Source organism: Drosophila hydei, unplaced genomic scaffold (assembly GCF_003285905.1).
Source record: "Drosophila hydei strain 15085-1641.00,03,60 unplaced genomic scaffold, DhydRS2 tig00000296-arrow-arrow-pilon, whole genome shotgun sequence".
Taxonomy (NCBI): domain Eukaryota; kingdom Metazoa; phylum Arthropoda; class Insecta; order Diptera; family Drosophilidae; genus Drosophila; species Drosophila hydei.
Window position 1 is genome coordinate 1,400,799 of NW_022045705.1, and position 23,627 is coordinate 1,424,425.

The 23,627-nt window shown below is 42.2% G+C and overlaps 2 protein-coding genes across 5 annotated transcripts; both read right to left on the reverse strand.

Moving 5' to 3' along the window:
- Positions 1–273: 273 nt before the first annotated feature.
- Positions 274–4,806, reverse strand: LOC111604964 (lanC-like protein 3 homolog). 4 transcript variants are annotated; one of them, XM_023323261.2, is made up of 6 exons: positions 4,726–4,806; positions 4,343–4,625; positions 4,179–4,290; positions 3,623–3,764; positions 2,108–2,171; positions 274–1,954 (listed from the first exon to the last, which is right to left on the reverse strand). In XM_023323261.2, exons 2-6 carry the CDS (start codon positions 4,542–4,544, stop codon positions 606–608), a joined length of 1,869 nt encoding a protein of 622 aa, XP_023179029.1. In that variant the 5' UTR covers positions 4,545–4,625; positions 4,726–4,806; the 3' UTR covers positions 274–605. The 4 variants fall into 4 exon arrangements, with proteins under 4 accessions (XP_023179029.1, XP_023179016.1, XP_023179026.1 ...); XM_023323248.2 differs by having other exon boundaries at positions 274–1,957; XM_023323258.2 differs by having other exon boundaries at positions 274–1,957; positions 4,343–4,622; positions 4,726–4,791.
- A 181-nt stretch (positions 4,807–4,987) lies between these two features.
- On the reverse strand, positions 4,988–6,070 carry LOC111604681. The gene is made up of 3 exons (XM_023322849.2): positions 5,928–6,070; positions 5,726–5,861; positions 4,988–5,609 (listed from the first exon to the last, which is right to left on the reverse strand). Exons 1-3 carry the CDS (start codon positions 5,998–6,000, stop codon positions 5,336–5,338), a joined length of 483 nt encoding a protein of 160 aa, XP_023178617.2. The 5' UTR covers positions 6,001–6,070; the 3' UTR covers positions 4,988–5,335.
- Positions 6,071–23,627: the final 17,557 nt, after the last annotated feature.

The window sequence follows — 23,627 nt, forward strand, 5'->3', positions numbered from 1 at the left end:
ATGAGCGCTAAATTTGAAACTAAGCAAACTTACGATATTTGGTATTAGTAATATTAAAACAGAAATGAATTTTTGTAGTATAATCTTTATTGACAATAGAATTTAGAGCTCTTCAATGGAGTTACTCGTAGGTATAAAGCACAGTATACACACATATATGTATATGTGTCTATATATTTTTATATTATGTTTATGAATGTAAGTATTGTATATAAATATATGTTGTATAATTGTTTGTGTATCGTGTATGTATATATAATATATATATGTATATATATCTGAATATTTATGTATGCGTATTATTTAATATTTAATTGCTTAGCTTAAAGCACAGAGAATTTTGATATGAGAATATGATTGAACCACGCAATCAAAATGTAGTGTGTGGGAGAGGCGATAAAGAGCGCGGTAGATATTTTAGATATACAACAAAAAAAGTAAATATGAAGAGATACCAGGACACCTACAAATTTGAGTGTAAATTGAATTGAAGAATTATTCTTCACTAGCAGCAATATCAACAAGATAGGCGCTGAATTTGAAGAAAAAAAAATTGACTAGATAAGGAATGGGAAGCAGGAGGAAAGGGATGTGGCTAGGATTATCTAATGAAAGACATCCATAAAGGGAAAATAAGCTTGTTCCGGCTCAAGGAGATCGACAAGGAAGCAAACGGTTCCAGCGACTCCCTCGTATAGGCTGTGCGGTCGATCAGGAACGCGCGCACGTTGCTTAAACTCAGAATTGGTTAAGAGTTCCATAAATTTGTGAGCACGATACAGGTACTTCATTTCATTGGTCAAGCGAAAGAGGAGAAGGAAGACGTAACCATTGCCGGCTACGCCGTGGCAAATGCCCGGCCCCTTGCGCAAAAATCCCTTCTTCCACACCAAATCCGCGGCGCGACGCAGCGACATAATGTATTTGTCCTCCTTAAAGATTAGATAGGCTTTGGCCATCAGATAGACAGCGCCAGGGGCACCATGACACCAATGGACAAGTCGCTTGTCCCGGCCCGAACGCAAATCCTCCAGAGCTACCGGAAAGTTTCCCTCACCATCCTGCAGTTCCAGAAAAAAATCAATCGAACGCTTGATATCTCGTAGCTCAGCAGCGGGCGCCGATATGGGAACCGTACGAAACCATGGGCTATCCAAGAGCATGTGCAAAATAGAGCAAAGGCCATGAGCAGCGCCCAGATACTCCGTGCCATGGTATTGGTACATCAATGGCAATGGAGAGTTATTCAATTTACTATACTCTCGCCCGCTGTTGATGATTAGCTGGCAAATAGAGACGAGATCATCATCCGTGATCTTTTTCTCCGGCAGCACGTCGTTGAGCCAGTAGCAGCCAGATAGATAGCCTGCTCGTCCCACTAGCACCTCATCACAACCATATTTCGTATGCATGAACTCTTTGCTTGATGGAATGCCCGACTTAAAGTTGGCCAAGTCTGTGGATAATTCCTCCGTATTCTTCGATTCCTGTGATATGGCTGCGGAGACGGCATAGATGCCTGCATTGCCACAGAGAAAGGAATATCGTTCAGCTGATCTTTTCTTATAGCGTTTTGCATTTGCTTTGGCATTACGTATGAAGGCCGCCGCGTGCTCCAATGCCGGATAGAGTTCACGGGTTTGCTCGCAGCTATTAAGCTTCCAGAACATGTAGGCAATGCCAGCATTGCCCACATACAAATCACCTCGATTATCCTCTTCGTCGCTATTGGGATGACAATGTTCCAATATGGCATCTACGTAGGTGCATATCAACGTCTTTATGTGCTCTTCATCGGTGGCAAAGGGCGTATTTTCACCGCCGGAGAAATCATTAAATGGGTTCTTTAGATAACGTCGTTCCATTTCACGGTTATAGTTATCGTCCACCTCCACCTTCTCTTCAACTTTTCCCCTTTGCGTTACGTTCGCTACGGCGGCTGTTGCTGTCGCGGCTGCTGCAAGAAATCACCGTACAAATAAAAAAAGAAGAAACCAAAACACTTGTTATCGTAAATCGATTTGCTGTCTGCCGGCTGCTGCGTACTTGGCGCAGGGCGCGGCCCCGCCGGTTGCCGGCGTTTGCTTTGTCTAGGACTCGGACTTACCCGTTGTGTCTTGAGCCTTGCCCCTTGTCCAACCGGTTGTATTATAGCTTCGATTGGAGCGCACCTGCAACACGTTTATGCAACTCAATAATAGGGAACAACAATAAATTATAAACTTAAATTAAAATTTAATATCATGAACTATCAAGTGAATTGTGTTCGGTTCTATTATTAGTTTGCAAGTGCTCACATACATACAAATCCTAATTAAATAATAGTTTTGTCACACATTTGACGCTGTTGCCAAAGCCAAATCTGTTTTAAGCTCTAAAATCCTTTCTTTCTGTACGAGTTTGTATATCGTATTATCCTGTTGACGGATATATTCCGCTTAAAATACTCTTCGTGCGATACTTAATCGCAATGCCTTCCGATATATTACGTATTTACATAATTTCAAACAGGTTAAATTACAGTCTGGTGGCATTACATATTAAAGGTAGCTTTTGTTGTTAGTGTTAATTTTAAAACAATTGCAAATAACTATTGATTAATAAAGATTCAGAATATTCTTATTAATAAAGATTCACAGTAAGGAAACTGCAAATTGTTTTACCAATAATCGATATGCGTTGCATAACATCGATAGTACCATTGCAACACGCACATCGCTATTTATTTACCGCATTTATAGAAAGCCTTTAAGCCAATGCGAAAATGTACATATTTGGGCTTTATATAGCCTATATAGCTTTATTTTTAATTTTTTTTTTTTTTACATATATATCATTGGTGTATCACAACTGTATTTGTTTTAAACTATTTACGATGGTTGAGTCCCATTATAGTCGCAATCCGTATAAATATATTCAAAACATCCATATAAATAGACATCGAACTGAAAGAAGAAATCAAATGAATTTCAACAATTACGTCTAACTAGCTTAAATTGCTTACGCATTAATGGGATCGAAGGGGGCATATGCATACTGTGGATACACCTCAGCCTTGCGCACCAACAGTTGCGTATCGTAGAGCAGGAAGCCGCTAAATAGAATTAATCCGCCGTAAAGCGACATCGAAGCCAAACCTAGAAAAAATATCAAGCAGAAGAATGTATAAAAAAAGGATATTATATAGGATTGTGATAAAAGTCAATTACTTACCAGCGCCCAGCATGGTAGTTGGCGGTAGCCACATCGATGCCAAGGATGAGGCAAAGACAACGCCTAAGCCAATGGCCAATGGACCACCCATATACAAAAATTTATCATTCGGTGCACAAGTTGCGATCGTCGACAAGCCACCGGCAATGCCGCCCGTATAGAGAGCAGCGCGCGTTAGTATCGGTCCACCAAGGAAACACATAGGGGCAATCATAGCACCCAAAAGAGCGCAATGCACGGCCCAAGCCAAATGCTTTGGCCCCAAACCCTTTTCATATTGAATAGAGTGAGTGACAGCTCCACTGCCAATGACCAAAGCTAAAGAAGCTAATGACCACTACGATAAACATAAATATATATATATATATATGTGTGTGTATGCAGGAGAGTGTGAATGTATGTGACTTACCACAATGCCTCCACGCGAGGCCAGCGAGAGAAGGCGAGGTGATCGAAAGACAGCAGCAGCAGAGGCTGCAGTCAGCAGGCAGGAGCCACCAAAGAAAGCGTATGTCGATTGTATGCGCTCCTTTACATACTGCGGCCACATGCTGCAGACGAAGAGAAAGAGACAAATTATTACAAATGCGGATGCAGGGGCAAGTCAATGTGCATGTGTGTTGTCTAGCGGTAAAGCGAGAGAGAGAGACATCTTGCTCAATCGCGCTAGACATATGAATGTCAAATACTCGACGCTCGTTAAGTGCACAGAGGATAAGCAAATTAGGCTAAGTTAAGTTGGGTGGGCTTTGTTTAGGATTATGCTTTGTATGCATTAGAGGAGGATAGACAGGATCTCCCTCTCTCTATTTCTGTCCTCCTCTGAATTGTTAGGAGCACTTCTATTATGTATTGATTAGAGAATCCTGGAAGGCTGGACGATGCTTCCACGAGAGATGCATATATTTATTTTGTATATAAATTCGGGTGGTGTAGAGCAGTTCTTTCGAGGAATTTCTACTCACATGGCGTTATCTGCAATGCTTGTGTGCTTGCCCATGCCGACGCCGTAATAGCAAAGGGCACCCAGACCGACGACAGCGGCGCCCGCGGCAGCGCCTTTGCCCAATGAAAAAGCTACAAAGAGCAGCAATTAAATTACGGTTACAATTGAAAAGCAACCACTTACCATTGGCACTTGGTGGGCCCATTAGCTTCTCCTTGAGTGTGGGTTGAGTTCGCATCTGTGTCCGATCCACGGTTCCGGGATTGCGTGTGGTGCGCACTGGACCACGAGCATAGTTGCGCACTACATTTAGATTAATTCTCGAGGACTTAGCCAAGAGCAAGCTGCTCGATGGAGCCTTCGCCAATGCAAGTCGCAGCAACATTTTTTTTGTTATGATGAAATACGCAGTTTATTGTTAAAGTTGAATTCCCTTGTTTCCAAAATAGATTTACACTCGATTCTGCTGTTTTTCGATTAAACAAATTTAGTAAGTGTGAGTAACTAAGTGAGACTGATGTAAAATTTATATGTATTTTGAAATATTTCTAGAATTTCCTACTTACGAGCAATTGATACTTCGATAATTGACGATGTTGACTTGTTGATATCGATACAAGTACAATAGCCAGCTGTGTGTTACAATATATATCGTTTAAAACATTTGCCATAGTTGGCAACGCGAATTTTTAAATTTGAACATAATATCTCTAATAATATTAAATCAATTGACAGTTATTATACATCTAGTGTATTAGTTATAGTTTTATTTATTTATTTTGTATATTTATACAGTTGCTACAGTACAATGAGCAACAAACTTTACATATTGAGTGGTCTTCTATCGATAGCTTAAGCTTTGCTAGTCGCAAAAGTAAAGCAGTTCTGCCAAACAAAAAATTGCATAGGGGACATCCCTGTCTAAAAAAATGCCGCCTTTGCAGTTGAATTAAATTTTAATTTAATGTAATTTAATGGTGTCCAACACATGTGTATATAAAGGACACGTAACATTGCAATGCGATACAGCTGATTTATGACTAACTACGGCCTAATTGATCACACAACAAATTCACACTATACACTCACGCACATATATATATATGTATATATGTATATCCATTTGTATAGATATAGTCATACATATATACAGTGAAAACCGCATAAAACGGCAGCTTATATTGAATATTTTCGAACATTTGGCTGCACTGTTGGTCCCTCTCGTAAATTTGGTCCTAGACGATCCTTATTTATAACAATCACCTCGGTCAGATGCGATTTACGCAAATTGCCAGTATGATCATACGTATTCGTTTGCTCCAACTCTCCCTCTGGATTCGACGTGAACGTTTTGCATTCGTATAGGGGACAACATTTGGGATAGACCAGATTGGTTTCAGAGGGCAGCAACACATGACAATCGCCTTTCAAACCAACTGGAACTTTGCAGCTGTAACGGTTAATAAAGAATGACAGTGAAAATTATGAATAAAATATTTGTGTATTTGATTGGTCAACCAATCCACACTCTCTCTGTTTCTCTCTCTCTCTCTATCATTCACTCACGTATCCTCCCATAGCTGAAGTGTGCCCAGACATTGCACTCGCACACATTGCCCAGGCCGTGTAAACACTTCGCCCACATACAATTGCCTGGCTGTAAGCGTATCTCGGCAATACTGTGTACTATAACGGTAGCCAGCTGCCAAATGCACCAAAATGGAATGAGTGAAGAGCACAGCTATATAGACAGATCGTCTATACTTACAAGGAAATTGCGGCATTGCCCGGCTGCCGGCTACAAAAATAAATCCTATTAACAGCAATTTAGCAGAGTTCATATTTATTTTGTTCTATTAGATTCGACGTTTGCAAAGTTTAGTGCGCAACTGATTTAAAGCAAATGTATTTAATCTCTATCTACAGTTCCTCCACATGGATTGTCTCTATCTTTATGTGTGTGTGTGTCTCTCTCCCTCTCTCTCTCTCTCTTTCTCTCTCTCTCTGTGTGTGTAATCACATTTACTCACGACATTTACGCGCTTTCTCTACTGGGAATTTAACAATATTCTTATGTATATGAAATGTGTTGATGCTTTTCTATATGGCATGCTTATCGCTTAACCCGCAGCGCAGAAAAAAATTGAAATTCACATGTCGATGGCATGCCCAGGCGCTACCCTGTAGAACCAGTAGAAAAGTATGCCAAAAATGTGGGGACTGTGAAATCGTTGAGCAATTCTTCTATATCTCTGAGTTGCTTCTCTGTCTTAATTGTTTTTCTTTCTCGTCTCTCTCTCTCTCTCTCTCTCTCTCTCTCCCTGTCTCTCTCTCTCTGTCCCCCTCTTTTCTCTCTCCTGCTCTCTCTGTTTCTCCCACTTAGAAATTGTCTGCGTTTGTCAATATCAGTCTCTATCCCTTTCTCCCTCTCTTTGTCCCTCTCTTTCTTGCATCAAGGAAATAACACATTATAAATCCCATTCCAAAGGGATTTGTATACAAATGCAGTCTACAGTCAATATACCTTTCATGCTCTATATGCAAAATGGCAAAGCGATTGATGTTTACGAGAACGTACCTATATAAACATGCATATGTATACGTATTCATATACATATATTCGACAGCTAGTGTATGTGTATGTGTGTACTCTCTGATGTTAAATGTGAAGACATTGTTTATAAATATTTTGATTCACTTTATAAACTGCGTCTGATCATTACTAAGCGAACTGCGTGTGGGGCACTGGGCCACAGCCGATGAATCATGCAAAGGCAAAGACGAGAAAGTGAGATAGTTAGATAGATAGTAAAGGATAGAGGGAGAGACAGAGTGATTGATCAACGATTGAGCTTAAGAATTTACCAGCCAACACTTCCAGTTTCCTAGAGTTTCTCATGTGGGTGAACAATAAGAATCTAAGTGCAAACTTGTTACAGATTATCTCAAGTTTGTTTAAGTCCAGAACTTTGATTAAATGATTGATAGCCTAAGCTTTGCATAGGTGGCAATACATACTATAAATTAGACTGTATAAAAGTCTACGACTGATTGGATAAATTATATATACATATATAGACTGATAGCCTGATTGAGTGACTGAAGGCTGATCCAAACTGAAGATGAGCTGAGACGGAGCTTCTGACATGTGATTTGACTGATGATTGATTGATTGACTTACTCTTTGATTGCATGGCTGATCATTGGCTGATTGACTGACTAACTCACTGATTGATTGACTGATTGCCTGTAATAGCAACAGAATCAGTTGAGAAGTCTTTCAAGCAGTTCAAGTCAATAAGTTTTCCAGACGCAATAGACTTTCGCCTCCACTCACTATTTGAGTAAGTCCCCCATTTCGTTTTGCTCATTTGATAATCTGAACCTTTCACGCAAATCCACTCGGCGATTAGCTGTAGCTGTGGTTCAATCTAATCAAGTGCCCAGACAGATAGCCTTTGACTCGGCAAAGCGAAAAAAACGCTTGAAATTTCCGCCACACTCGCAATTTCCTGCACAAATCGAATCCAGTTATAAAAAGAGTGTGTAACGGCATTTCCAGCCAAAAAGTTTTCGAACGGAAACGGAAATGGAAATTGTCAAACACAAATTCCTAATAGCCCTATCAAATGCGATGCTTGATTGACGCAACAGCCAACGGAATGTTGCTTACTTTTCAGCGCCTTTCCCATTTCTTTCTGATTTTATTCATTGTATACTTTCGCTGCAGATAAAAAGAGCTTTTAGACGCGGGAATATCAACTTCAAGATACCCTAACTAGCTTTTGTAGCTACGCATAGAAAGCTTTAACAGACTGATTTGAATAAAAGCAATGTGAGTAAGCTTAGTATTCATGATTGAGTGACTGACTGACTGACAGACTGATTGATTGATCGACTGCCTAAGAGATTTATTGACTTACTGACTGACTAATTGATTGATGGACTGTCTGACAGATTTATTGACTTGCTGATTGACTGACTGATTGATTGATGGACTGCCTGACAGATTTATTGACTTACTGACTGACTGATTGATGGGCTGCCTAACAGATTTATTAATTTAATGACTGAATGTCTGATTGATTGATGGACTGCCTGACATATTCATTGCCAGACTGTCAACAAATCAAGTTTATAACTAACTTGCAGTTTGACTGATAGACTCACAACAGAACGAATCGAATAGATCAATAGACGTGACTATTAATGCATCAAGTACATGAGTTTCTTGTAAGCAATTGCAATAGACTGTCAATAATTAGCCGGGAATGTCAAATCACTTACCATTAATTGATGTAGTCAACGAATAGTCCAACTAATCGTTGTTAGAGCTCGCCTTTTAGTTTCCATACGAGCTGTGTGAGCTGCATAAATTGTTACTGAAAAGCTGTTCGAGAAAGAGGTGTAAAACGAAATTTGGGAATGGCTTTTTATGAAACCCAACTCTCGCTCTCTCTCTCTCTCTCTCTCATTCACTCTCCCTCTCACACTTTGCTCTCCGCTCTGGATGAGGTTGGCGTTGATCGTTGTTTGCTGTTTGTTGTTTGTTGATCGTTGAGCGTCTTCGGCTTGGGGTTGTTTTTTTTTTTTTTTTTTTTTTTTTTGGAGCCGTCACCGCTTGCCGGTTTCATCAGTTAAGCGACGATCGCGGCACGGTTAAGTACGTAGCGGTCTATAGATATATAGATATAAAGATAAATACATACAAACAAACATTTACAGATCAGATACAGGTACAGATACAGATACAGATACAGATACAGATACAGATACAGATATAGATACAGATACAGATACAGATACAGATACAGATACAGATACAGAAGATACAGATACAGATACAGATACAGATACAGATACAGATACAGATACAGATACAGATACAGATACAGATACAGATACAGATACAGATACAGATACAGATACAGATACAGATACAGATACAGATACAGATACAGATACAGATACAGATACAGATACAGATACAGATACAGATACAGATACAGATACAGATACAGATACAGATACAGATACAGATACAGATACAGATACAGATACAGATACAGATACAGATACAGATACAGATACAGATACAGATACAGATACAGATACAGATACAGATACAGATACAGATACAGATACAGATACAGATACAGATACAGATACAGATACAGATACAGATACAGATACAGATACAGATACAGATACAGATACAGATACAGATACAGATACAGATACAGATACAGATACAGATACAGATACAGATACAGATACAGATACAGATACAGATACAGATACAGATACAGATACAGATACAGATACAGATACAGATACAGATACAGATACAGATACAGATACAGATACAGATACAGATACAGATACAGATGCAGATGCAGATACAGTTAGAGGTGCTGAAGGGCTTGCAATCAATTGCAATTAAGCTGCTCAAATCAATTACGCGCATTAACAGCAAATTGAATTAAAGCGCGTGCATAACAACAACAACAACCAAGATTCCACAACAACAACAACAACAACAACAAAGATTCTACAACAAATATGTTTTTGACGAAGGCTTGTTCGTCTCGTCTTTCAGCTTTCGAGTACAACAAAAAACATAAACAAAAATGCCAAAATGCATAAACAAACTGAAAACGAAAAATAAAAATACAAGAAAAATGTGTAACAAATGAATTTGTAAATAATTAATTAATAACGGCATTTGCATAAAAAGTTAATTCAATTTGTTGCTGTGTTTTTTTTTCAATTCTTTTTATGTTTTGTGCCCTTTTTTTGCAACTGTGCTCAGAGCCTCTAAGGCGGTTAATTAGTGATAAATAAATGTATCTTTATGTGCGAGTGCGTGTGTGTGTGTGTGAGTGTTAAGAGGGTATATTGATTCAATAGTGTGTAATATGGCTGATTCCATATGGTATATGATCTGCATCAATGACTGACTTCATCTGCTTTTGTCTTCAGCTGCCTCCTTTGCTCTGTCCTCATCTGTTTAGCTCTCTGTTAGTGCTTCTCTCTTTCAGTCCCTTCGTCCATCTGCCTGCAGTTGCCACATCATTTCTCCTACGTTTGTCTCCTAATCATTTAAAAACTCAATCAAAATCCATATTTCGCACACAGTCAAAGCGCGAATCCTCTTGATTAGCTCTTGGCACTGCATTCCATTCAAAGTGAAGAACTCGCGCAGCAGCTGCTCGCTATGTGGCTCTAGGGCATCTGCTAGTCGTGCACTTCTCCCCTGTGACCCTGTTAAGTCTTTTTTGTTGCACTTCAAATGCTCTAGAGCCTCGAGCCTAGCGGTTAATTAGTGTTAATATAGACATATTTATAAATAAATATAAATGTAAATGTCTTTTTGTACTCATTTTTGAAATTTTTGTTGAGTTTACTTAATTGTTTTTTGTGGCTCATTCATGAACTGTGGATTATATTATTTGCTTATTTGCTGTCCGTTCGTCTGCTTGATTCACCATCCCCAAGTGTGTCCGTGTCCATCTTTGATTCCGTCTGTTTGTCCATTCTTAGTTCGTTTGTTCGTCCGTCTCCCGGCCGTCTGTCCAATTCTCCATTAGTTGCTCAGCTTGTCTGTCCATCTTGTCTTTCTTTCACTCTTCTATTCGTCCGTCCTGTCTTCTTTCTCTCCGTCTCCGGCTGTCAGTCCTAGGCTCCGTCTGGCTGCCAGTCTCCTCCATTTATTTATTTTCATATATTCCAATTATTTATTTATATTTAAGTGCCATAGCGGGATTCGAACCTGTGACTTCACTGGAATGGCGAATGAATTCTTTACTTCTAAGATATATATATATATATATATATATATGATATCCAGGTATATAGGTATTCCCTCTACATATCTTGTTGCTGCAATTGCTTTGAGTTGGCCTCGTACATTGAACCCTTAGGACAATTGCTTTTAGTTTATTATAATGAGCATGATATGTTAATTCCTTTTTTTTTTGAGACCGATCCAAATTCCAATAAGAAGCAAATGTTTCTGATTGGATTTTGTTTTTTATTTTTGGTTTCGTTTTTCAATTTCAGACAAAATGTAAATTGCGTAGCGTCGAGCGGAGCTTTCTGAACAGCAAATCGAACAAATCAAGAAATTAGAAACCAGCTCAGACACACACACACACACACACACACACAGAGTCGCACACTCGCGCGCCGAGGCGTAGGTCGGGCTTTTGTTTTATTTTTATGTGTTTCCATGAACGTTTTGCATGGAAATTGATGCAAATTGTTGACTATGTTTTGCCAAAATGATGCAGCAGCTACAACGGCAGCACGGCAGCAACAACAGCAGCAGCAACAGTTGCTAGAGCAACATCTATCGCAGCAGCAGTTGGCGGAAGAGTTGCAGATGCTGCAGCAACAACAACAGCAGAAGCTACAACAGCAACAGAATCTGTTAGAAGAGCAGCAGCAACAACAGTCGCTAGGGCAACAGCAACATCAGAATCTCAAACAGAATCTCGAGCAGCAACAGAACCTACCACAGCTGCAACATAATCTGAAGCAACAGCAGCTGCTACAACAGCAACAGCAACAATATCTGCAACAACAGCAAGAAACCCTTAAGCAGCAGCAACAGTTGCTGAAACGACAGCAACAACAACAGTTGCTGTTACAGCATCAACAGCAGCAGCAGACGAAACGCTTCAGCTGTAGCTTCAATGTGAAGATTGCCGTCAATGTTAACACGAAAATGCAGACAAATCTGGAGCGAGCCAAGCAGGAGCTAGAGCAACAGCAGCAGCAGCAGCAACAGTTGCTAGAGCAACAGCAGAAGCAAATGCGGCAACAGCAGCAAAACAAGAAACAACGACAGCAACAACTGCTAAAGAAACAGAAGCAACAGCAGCAACAGCAACAGCAACAGCAACAGCAACAGCAACAGCAACAACAGCTACAATTGCTACGATCTCGTTCCCATGCCAATTGTCATGGGCAAAGTCTGTTGCAGCTAATCCGTGGCAACTTCTCGTGCAGCCGCAACGGCAACTTCTCAGCCATGTTGTTTGGTCATTTGCTGCTGTTGCTGCTGTTGCTCTCGCTATGCTGCACCGTTTGCTGTCGCTCGCAGCAACAGTTCGGCTTTACGCTAGCGCCATCAACGACAACAACAGCAACTGTTGCTGTGATGCCCCTCGCCCAGGCGAACATGCGACCGACCTTGGACAGCGATGTCGTTGAGAAGGTCGCCGTCTGGGCCAAGCATTTGGGCGCATCGCCGCCCAGCGTCGCCGAGGGCATCGTCATCAGCAGCGTAGTCCGACCGCTAATTCACACGCCAACACAAAGGCAGCAGCTGCAGCAGCAGCTGCAACAGCAGCTGCAGCAACAACAGCAGAGGCAGCAGCAACAGCAGCTACAGCAGCAGCAACAGCATCAGCAGGGCATCGATGAGCGAGTTCTCTTGGAGCGCGTTACCCGCGACTGTGTTCAGCGCTGCATTGTGGAGGTGAGTCGATAGTTATTTTGCTTGAATCTAAACTCAACGCAAGTTGCGAGACCTGAGACTTAAGACTAGCCAGTTTCGGGAGACAAGGCTGTAGAGCTTTAGGGCATACAATTGCCCTGTTGCCCTTTACTCATTTGTATCCTCCTGGCAAACCTCATGTCAGTTGACTAAGCTCTGAAAACTTGGATCTTTAGCGTAAATCCATTCCCATGGCAAGCTTTGATAAGCTCCAACTTAACATCACGATCAACAATCATCCTCCTAGCGAAGCATTTGTTCCCTTACGAGTTTCAAGTCCCTCTTCTTATACTGCGAACAGAGTATTGGCTGGTCGAGTTAAATCTAACTGTTGTCAATTGAATAACTGAAAGTTAACAACTGTTACGCTCAGTCAGCTGCCGCAAAGCCCATTGAAATCTGAGGCCTTAATTAAACGATCTACGTGATCTATGTGATCTACTTGATCTATGTGATCTATGTAATATCACGCCCTCTCGCCCCCCTCTCCAGCCTCGCGCTGTCGCTCGTTATTGTCAAGCTACTTGATTATAGCCTGTTGTTGGCTTCGCTTGTCATGTCAAACGGGTACTTAAATCACAGACATCTACAATTTCGATGCTAAATAGAACGATTATTCGTATCTCAGCCTTTGTATCCGTATCTGGATTTACCCATGCAACTGCACTTACATCTCTTGATGTATCTGTATCTGTATCTGTATCTGTATCTGTATCTGTATCTGTATCTGTATCTGTATCTGTATCTGTATCTGTATCTGTATCTGTATCTGTATCTGTATCTGTATCTGTATCTGTATCTGTATCTGTATCTGTATCTGTATCTGTATCTGTATCTGTATCTGTATCTGTATCTGTATCTGTATCTGTATCTGTATCTGTATCTGTATCTGTATCTGTATCTGTATCTGTATCTGTATCTGTATCTGTATCTGTATCTGTATTATTCTGTATCTGTAATCTGTATCTGTATCTGTATCTGTATCTGTATCTGTATCTGTATCTGTATCTGTATCTGTATCTGTATCTGTATCTGTATCTGTTCTGTAATCTGTATCTGTATCTGTATCTGGATCTGTATCGGTATCTGTATCGTATCTGTATCTGTATCTGTATCTGTATCTGTATCTGTATCTGTATCTGTATCTGTATCTGTATCTGTATCTGTATCTTATCGTATCTGTATCTGTATCTGTATCTGTATCTGTGATCGGGATCTTGTATCTGTACTGTATCGGTATCTGTATCTGTATCTGTATCTGTATCTGTTATCTGTATCTGTATCTGTATCTGTAATCTGTATCTGTATCTGTATCTGTATCTTAATCTGTATCTGTATCTGTATGGTATCTTGTATCTGTATCTGTATCTGTATCTGTACTGTATGTCTGTATCTGTAATCTGTATCTGTATCTGTAATCTGTATCTGTATCGTATCTGTATCTGTAATCTGTATCTGTATCTGGTATCTGTAATCTATCTGTATCTGTATCCGGGTATCTGTATCTGTATCTGTATCTGTATCTGTATCTGTATCTGTATCTGTATCTGTATCTGTATCTGTATCTGTATCTGTATCTGTATCTGTATCTGTATCTGTATCTGTATCTGTATCTGTATCTGTATCTGTATCTGTATCTGTATCTGTATCTGTATCTGTATCTGTATCTGTATCTGTATCTGTATCTGTATCTGTATCTGTATCTGTATCTGTATCTGTATCTGTATCTGTATCTGTATCTGTATCTGTATCTGTATCTTATCTGTATCTGTATCTGTATCTGTATCTGTATCTGTATCTGTATCTGTATCTGTATCTGTATCTGTATCTGTATCTGTATCTGTATCTGTATTTATCTGTATCTGTATCTGTATCTGTATCTGTATCTGTATCGGTATCTGTATCTGTATCTGTATCTGTATCTGTATCTGTATCTGTATCTGTATCTGTATCTGTATCTGTATCTGTATCTGTATCTGTATCTGTATCTGTATCTGTATCTGTATCTGTATCTGTATCTGTATCTGTATCTGTATCTGTATCTGTATCTGTATCTGTATCTGTATCTGTATCTGATATCTGTATCTGTATCTGTATCTGTATCTGTATCTGGATCTGTATGATGTATCGGTAATGGATCTGTATCTGTATCTGATATCTGTATCTGATCCTGTATCTGTATCTGTATCTGTATCTGTATCTGCTACTGTATCTGTATCTGTATCTGTATCTGTATCTGTATCTGTATCGTATCTGTATCTGTATCTGTATCTGATCGTATCTGTATCTGTATCTGTATCTGTATCTGTATCTGTATCTGTATCTGTATCTGTATCTGTATCTGTATCTGTACTGCTATGTGTATCTATCTGTATCTGTATCTGTATCTGTATCACTGTATCTGTATCTGTATCTGTATCTGTATCTGTATCTGTATCGTATGTGTGTATCTGTATCTGTATCTGTATCTGTATCTGTATCTGTCATCTGTATCTGTAATCTTGTATCTGTATCTGTATCTGTATCTGTATCTGTATCTGTATCTGTATCTGTAATCTGGTATCTGTATCTGTATCTGTATCTGTATCTGTATCTGTATCTGTATCTGTATCTGTATCTGTATCTGTATCTGTATCTGTATCTGTATCTGTATCTGTATCTCAAATATTGGGGTTACCTGCACAATTGACGGCAATTTGCATGAATGCACATTGCGTGGGCTGCTTCCTGGTATGCGCTCTGGATCTGTCTATGCTTTATGAGACAGTTGCTGGCTGTCAGCACCAGATGGCGCTAGCTGCTTACCAGTTAGAGCAAGTTGTTTTCATTAATTGCCAAAAAAACGTAAATAAATAGAAATTGTTTGAAATGGAAACAAATTGAAAACTTATTTCATCATCTTTTGTTTTTTATATAGAGAGACACCATAATTGATATTGTAGCGCTGCTTTTAATGAGTTTCTCGGCGAGCGCGATGCGTTTGTTCACGTAATCGGGCATAATTAAAATTAAAGTGCTCTTTTTGCTTTTGCCCTTTATATTTTTAATTTATGTTTGCTTTTACAATTGTTTCCATGATTACTTAATTATCGCTCTGAAATACCCATAGCTCGCTGCTTAACAATAGATGGCGCCACGTGAATTGGACTGAGCACTTCACTTCCTCCTAGTCCCTCTTCTTCTTACCTTCTCTCTGCTCAAGGTATCTCTGATACAGTTATCGATATGTGCTATCGATATACCTACGATTGACTTATTTATTATTATTAATTTATTATTTTATTATTATTATTTCAATAAGACATTCCTTTTTATCTCCCTCCGATTATCTTTCACTCTCACTTATGCTGACCTATCGATAACTTCTTATCGACACAGCTGTTAATGCTTACAAGCTGTCAGAGCATTCAATTAAACACTAGTTGGAACTAAAGTGTGCTAATTAAGCGCTGCCCATTTCACACTCATTCAACACTCGACGAGTCCCATTTCACTGCTCGTAAGCCCATGCCCCATTGCCCCGACCGAGACCCAGTTCGAAAGAGAGAAACAGAGATAGTGAGAGTGAGAGCAATGCAATCGAAAGCCCCATCTCGATGTCAGTTTGGCTTAATTGAAGCTAATCAGGCAGCCTAATTGCTGTAAATGCTGTACGAACTGAGATTCAAACACGGATTGGGAATTCGAGACACTCTCCCATGCTCCCCACTCTCATTCTCTCCCACTCAGTCTTTGCTCTCTATTCACTTATGGGGAATGTCCCTAGTACGTTTGTGAATTGTCGCTTATCGCTGCTTTAATTGCTTCAGCTGCAGCTGAAGAGGCAGCTCTACATGGGCAGCCGAATAGATTGGATCGCAGCGCAAATATCTAGCTCTACGAAAGAATCACTCGACGCGATGATGATGCTGATGATTCTTTGCAAAATGTTCAGCCAATTTATTTAGCTTTTCGGACTGCAGCGCAATAGAGCAGCGAGGGTGCATGTGACCGGCTAGTAGATACCCTCACTCAGAGTCTTTGGCTGCGATTTTTAGGAGACATCGAGCCAGCTTTGAATTCGTTTTATTTAAGCAATGCGTTTAGTCTTAGTGTGGCTCTTAAAACTCTCGAGTTGCCTCAACTAAGCCAGTCTTGTAGCAAAGATAAGCCGAGCGTGAAACGTTTACTATTCATAAATGTTTCATACAAGCTCACATACAAAATTTAATTTCTCGAACTGCTTGACTTCTCGAGCTAAGTGATTTTTCAAAAGTGAAATAGTCAGCATTTCTGTGGGCCAACTCAGATATGTATAGCTCTTGAAGTTCTCGAAGGAACAGCTTATTTGTAATGATATAGTTCCGAATTTCGGACTACCCTCGATAGATATTCAGCAATTATATACTAGGTATGCTTGGGGCCCTACAATATACCCGCTGTAATTCAATTTTAAGAGGCATTCTTTTTCATTAACAACAGCAACAAATGGTGTCAATAATACACACAAACACACACACACACTTAAACTGCATTTTGTGTGTGTGTGTTAGTCAGTCAATCATTCAGTCAGTCAGTCAGCTAGTCAGTCAGTCAGCTAGTCAGTCAGTCAGTTAATGTAATAGAAATTGTACTACAAAAGACGCTGCAATGACGACATGAAAATCCCCCTCCAATGCCAATTAGCTAGCAGCTCGCCCTACATGCCACGCCCGCCCCAGCCCCTCTCTCACATCTTTCATCTCACACACATGCACAGTCAGTCGCTGTGAACTGTTTGTGAAAAAGCCAATCAAGCTAAATTAATAAAATATTACGTAGAATTCTAAATTAAATTGACGCGTGTGCAAGAATAAAGAAACACAAACAAGCACAAACACAGTCACACACACACACACACACACACACACACAGACATACTTGTATGTGTGTACATATGTATATACTATAACATAGATGTCTAAATTGTGCAGCTGCATGCGATAATGTCAAGCTTAAAGGCGATTCCAATCATGGAAACGAAAACCTAAATTGGAAATTGAACTGGAAATAAGGCTTGAAATGGAAGTGGAGCTAGGGAGTAAGTGAGAGAGGGAGAGAGAGATAGACAGAGATGGAGGGAGAGAGAGGAAGCTCAGAGACAGAGAGATAGACAGGAGAGGAAAGAGTGAGAGAGGGAGAAAGAGATGGACAAAGATGGAGAGAGAGAGAGGAAGCTCAAAGACAGAGAGATAGACAGGAGAGGCGAGAGATACAGGAAGAGAGAGGGACAGAGAGACGGAGATAGAGAGGCACAGAAGGAACGAGAGATGGAGAGAGAGAGACAGAAACTTACAAATAGCAAGAGAATAGCAAAGAGACAGAGAAATATTGTGAATGAACTAGAGAGAGACTAGAGAAAGCGACTAAGGAGAGTGAGAGAAAGGATAGATAGGCTAAGAGATTCTGAGTGAAAGATTCGTATCCAAAACGCGATCTAAGAGGCATTGACAGTTGAGCTGTGCCATGAGTTGGCTAGAAGAGCTCTGTTGCTATAGCTAATGTGCCTCGCCGGAGATCTATTCTGTTCATATGCATGCCAGCTCCATTATGTAGCACTAGGTTAAGCAACTTTTGCGCTTCTCTTGTTTACCTTCGGCACAAAGGCAAAGTTTTTTTCTTCATTTTTGGCTAATTATCAATGCAAATTTATTCCGTATAGATCAGAGATCAAAGATTGTATATTGAGGCGAAGCACGTGAGTTAAGCTGCAGAGTGGGAGAGAGTGTGAGAGAGAGGGCGAGACAGGCAGAAAGAGAGAGAGAAATATACAAAGTCTGAAACTCGTTTGGCGTGACGCACGTCAAGTCTTGATTTGGTCAAATAGATTTGTGCATTTTTAATAGACACAAATTCTCAGAAGTCGAACTGAATGGCAACAAATCAACAACTTGTGATACTCATTGAAAAGTTGCACAAAGGGTATATTGACTGTGAATCTATTCATGGATAAGCAACAGCTGCTGGATCGGATCTCAGTGCAACTGCTGCGCCTATTCCATTCGCTTAGCGCAAGCTAATATGCCTTACTTAGTCACGATTACAGGGTATCACATCCAATTGTATAACTCTTAAAGGTCACAAACGGGTTAATTGCACTCCCTCTCTCTCTCTCCCCCTCTCTCTCCGTCTCCCTTGCCTTTCTCTTTCATTACTTCCTTCTCTCATCATTTTTCTCTCCTTTCCACTTTGCCTTTCTCTTTGCGTTTGCATTGTCTTAACGTGAATGCATTGACATTGAATTTGAAGAGTCTTCCCACGGTTAAGCTCCCCTGACACTGTCCTACACTCGACTACACTCACCTACATCAGCATTTCCGTTCGACTCTTTATTGATATTCACTTTCCTTTTTTCCAGGAGGATCTGTTTCTGGATGAGCTTGGCATTAAGTGCGATAAGGCCGACAACAGCGACAAGTGCTACAAAACACGCGTAAGTCAACACCTGCCCCTAAGCACGACCATCCCCCGCCCCCTCCCACAACAAGTTGTGCCTTGACCAAAGGCCGCAAAGTCGCGTAATCCGAAACCCGCTTCGACTGACCCACAAAAAACGGGACACAAAAGCAGCAGCGGAACGGGAATAAATACATTCCCAGTAACTGAAACCCGAAGTTCCCAGAAAAAAAGGTTGAGTGCACAGCAAACATATTGCACGACTGCTAGATACCCTATCTTATACATAAACAAGGCAAATACGCACCTGCATGAATAAGGTTCGTGACAGGCTGTCATCTTTACTCTCTGAATGCTGTTAGCAAACACATTGATCGACTGCTAGATACCCTATTTTAAATATAAGTAAGGTATATATCTGATGTCAATGAAAACTTCTTAAGAACCCCCATACCTACTTTTCGACTGGCTTAAAAATTTGTAAAATATGATGAACGACTATCACATACCCTATCTTATTCAAAAACAATGAAGCCTGCATTCCGCATTATGAGAGGCCCTATTCAGCTCATCCGTATACCCATAATTCGCAAATGAAGCCAAATATATTATGGCCGACTCGCAGATACCCTATGTTATACTTTATATGGAATACTTCGGATACGCCCACAATTTTCAAGGTACCTTTAAGCCTTCATACCATCTAAGGAAAGCATACTGTCCACTCTTCAATATGCTAGTAGATACTGTGTTTCATACATAAACATAATATTTTGCCGACAAACAAAAAATACAGGGTATACAAAGCTAACACTTAGTAATCAAATAAAGGTTCGAAGCTTCAATCAGATCTTACTTGAGGCATCAACCCACTTAAGCACAATTATAGGAATTATAGGGTATACGATTGGTCTGCTACTTCCGCTAGAAACCAAAAACATTCCACATCGAAGCCGTTTCACGGCTCACAATTGTGTTCAAGTTGGTTGCTGCCGATGCTGAGATTGAGTTACCCGATGCGAGTTGAGCACGGGGTATACCGGTATTCTGGCTGAGCTTGAGCTAGTTGCACACCAGCTCGAAGTGCATGAAGCGCGCCCAGTCGTACTCCCGTTCCAGGCAGCTCAAGAACCCGTCGAACATCAGGCGCAAGCTCATCAAGCGATTCGACATGCACTTCGAGGCGAGGCCTTCGATCCACACTTTTCGTGCCTTTCGCATCTTGCAGCAGTCCATCAGAGCGTGATCGGAATTGAGTATTCCTCAGGCTTGAGAGCTCTACTCACCTATTGAGAACACGAAATTTTTCGTACGACAAATTAAAAGAACAGAAAAAATATATGAATTGTGACAAGCATCTGGAACATCTAGCCGTACGAAAGCATTTGAAGTGAACAGCAAAGCGAGTGTGTGTTGAGTAGTTTGGCATATGATTCGACCATAAGCTGAGGCTGGCTCTGAAATGCAGCGAACTTTCATACAGACGTAAAGTGAGTAGTATGCCATCATACACGACTGCCTTCAACGTAGACCTATTCACGTCTCAAGCTGTTCGAGCTATTGATGTGAGCTCTACTTTGGCTTACTTCCTTTACCTTAACAGGTTAGCTATCCTTCCTTGTAATATCCATTTTCGCAACTGTATCCAAAAGGACAAGTGTTTCTGCTTCTATTTCCATTGAAATGAGACTCAACATTTTCGAACTTTAGAGATTCGTTTCGCATACTTTCTAGCTTTCAACCCGGACATCCTGCTGCAGTCCTTAGAAGATTCAGAGATTTCTTTCAGCATTCACGTTTTCCTAGATCCTTTAGCTTTTAAGCAACTTCTTCTACTTCTTCTTCTCCTATATCTCATATTTCTCAGCTTAAATATTATTCCGATGCTTCCAGAAGACGTCGGACGTCTTCTTTCATCACTCGCTATTCTTGGCTTCATAAATACAAGATTCTTCCTTGCTCTCTGACCTCTTCAACTCAATCTTTCTCTCTCTTTGCAGTGCACCAAGGGCTGTGCGCAATGGTATCGAGCACTCAAGGATATCGAGCCTTGCCAGGAGGCCTGTGTAAGTGACTCTCCAATTGTCGCTATCTCTTTCTAGCTCTCCCTACCTCTCTCTCACTCTAATTCCCTTTTATTGCTACTCCAGGCCTCCACGCAGTTTTATCCCTACGATTTGCCCTGCATTGGCGCCTGCGAGATGTCGCAGCGCGACTATTGGCATCTGCAGCGAGTGGCCATGGCCAAGCTGGTGGAGTCAACGCAGCCGAAACTGCTGAAGCCAGCGAGCGAATCGGCCGCCTTAACCATCAAGTGGAGCATTCAATTCCCGGAAAACTTTTTGGCCAGTCGACCCTTCAACATACAATACCAACAAGTGGATCAGCTGACAGAGCTGGCCTGGCATAACCTCGCTGACTACGATTGCGATGAGTATTATGTGTGCGAGATACTCGAGGCGCTGATACCCTACACGCGCTACAGGGTAAGTTTGAAGTTAGGCTTGAAGAAGAAGCTCCTCTTTCGGAACGCTCTATATTGATTCCCTTTTACGAGTTGCTGGCCCTAGACAGACAGAGTAATGTGCCCGTCTTTGCGCTGTCTGAGCGGGCCGAGCTGAGATCTGTTGAGTTGATCTATAGCGAGGCTCTACTGTACCAATAATTGAACATTTCTCCTGCTCTCTCCGCTTCCCTCCCTCACTCTAGTTTCGCTTTGAGCTGCCTTTTGGCGAGAGCAAGTGGGATGTGCTCTATTCGCCAGCCACGCGCATTTACGAAACGCCCATCGAAGGAGCGCCTATCTCGGCGCCAATTATTGAATCGCTGCTGGCACTCGACGAGCATCACGTGGCCGTTCACTGGCGTCCCGGCCGCTACAGCAACGCGCCCCTCGAAGGCTACAAGCTGACGCTGAGCGGCGGCAGCAACAGCAGCCGCGAGCAGGTGAGTCACGACCACGAGCAGCAGGTCTCCACATGCTAACCATCCATGCTAACTTCTCGTCTGCCACAGCTGCTGCCCGCGCAACGCACCAGCTGCATCTTCGGCCAGCTGCAGCCGCTGACCAACTACTCGCTGTCGCTGAGCATGATCAACAAACAGGGCCAGGGACCGCCAGCAGTGGCTGCGATTCGGACGAAGGCACCTCTGGAGGCGCAGCAGCTGCTGAGCGTGCTGCTCGCTAGCAGGCGGCAAGTCGTCTGGCAATCTCTGGAGCCAGCGGGTGAGACGCGCATCGTCTATCGCTCCAGCGAGCAGACGAACATCAGCGACTTGGCCTGGTCGCAGCGCGAACAGCGGCTCTGGCTGCTCGACGGGCGGGGAGAGCTGCACAGGTGAGCAACTGCTGCGACCTATCCATGGCTCCCAGCTCATGGCTCATGGTAATGTTCAATTATTCTTCCATCTCGCAGCCAATTACTGGATGAGCCAGCGACGAGCTCAGCTCGAGCCTTGCACCTGCAGCTACCTGGCAGCTGGAGAGCGCGAAAGGTGAGCTTGGACTGGCTAAGGCGCCGTCTCTATTTGGCAGCCGACGCTGAAGACGCTGCAGATTACGAACTATTTAGCTGCTCGCTGGAAGGAGGCGAGCTGCAGCAGCTGAATGTGCAGCTGGGCGAGGCAGTGCAGCAACTGGAGGTGGACGCATTGAATGGCTGGCTCTTCTGGTCGGACAGCGAGTCGATTTATCGCTTGGACTTGAGCAGCAAGGAGAAAATACGTCTTGGGCCGGCGCAGACGAGACTGGGCAACTTTCTGCTGGAGCCGCAACGTTGGCTGCTCCACGTGTTGCTCCTGGACGAGCAACAGTTGCTGGAGCTGAGCTACGACGGCAGCTACAAGCAGCTGAGATCCTTGCGAAACGAGAATTGGCTGAGCTTTGCGCTGAGCGTCGATCAGAAGCAGCTGCTGCTGCTCAACGACAGCAAGTTGGAGATGCAAAGCAAGACCAGCAGCTGGACCATGCAGCGCGACGAGCAGGAGCTGCTGCTGGAGGAGGTCTTTGAGGTTTTGCCTCTGGAACGACGTCGCCAGCCGTTGGCCTTGGAGCCCGCAAAGCCCTCAAAGCTGCGCGCCATGCTCGGCGCTCGGGCGGCCAAGATAAGCTGGCAGCCGCCAGTCCTCAACCCCTATCAGACGTTGTCCGTGGCCAATTTCAGCTACGAGCTGGAAGTGCTCGATGTGATTAGCCAAAGCGCGTACAACATACGGAACATACGCCAGCTGAACTTCGGCCTGGAGCGCTTGCAGCCAAACAATCTCTATCAGCTGCGCGTGCGAGCGATCAATCAAGCTGGCTGGGCGGGCGACTGGACGCAGCAGATCGCCACGCGCAGCTGGCCACTGGGCGAGCATCGCCTGAGGTGGGCCACGCAGCAAGGTCGACTCTACATGACCAATGAGCTGGGCGAACAGCTGCAAGGGCTGCCCGCTCAGCTCGCCGCTGGGCCCAGCCCCCTCGTCCTGGTCAACGAGAGCGTCGCCTACTACGTGAGTGAGCAGACTCTGTACTGCATACATCGGCTGGAGCCGCAGTTGAGCTGCGGC

What these genes read in the sequence shown, in the direction of transcription:
- LOC111604681 (XM_023322849.2), bottom strand. Translation starts at nt 6,000, where the DNA reads ATGAACTCTGCTAAATTGCTGTTAATAGGATTTATTTTTGTAGCCGGC. An exon ending in GGCAATGCCGCAATTTCCTT is followed by an intron (nt 5,862 to 5,927) that starts GTAAGTATAGAC and finishes TGCATTTGGCAG; the next exon opens with CTGGCTACCGTTATAGTACA. An exon ending in CTTCAGCTATGGGAGGATAC is followed by an intron (nt 5,610 to 5,725) that starts GTGAGTGAATGA and finishes TAACCGTTACAG; the next exon opens with CTGCAAAGTTCCAGTTGGTT.
- LOC111604964 (XM_023323248.2), bottom strand. Translation starts at nt 4,544, where the DNA reads ATGTTGCTGCGACTTGCATTGGCGAAGGCTCCATCGAGCAGCTTGCTC. An exon ending in AGCATTGCAGATAACGCCAT is followed by an intron (nt 3,765 to 4,178) that starts GTGAGTAGAAAT and finishes CTTCGTCTGCAG; the next exon opens with CATGTGGCCGCAGTATGTAA. An exon ending in CCTCGCGTGGAGGCATTGTG is followed by an intron (nt 2,172 to 3,622) that starts GTAAGTCACATA and finishes AACGTGTTGCAG; the next exon opens with GTGCGCTCCAATCGAAGCTA.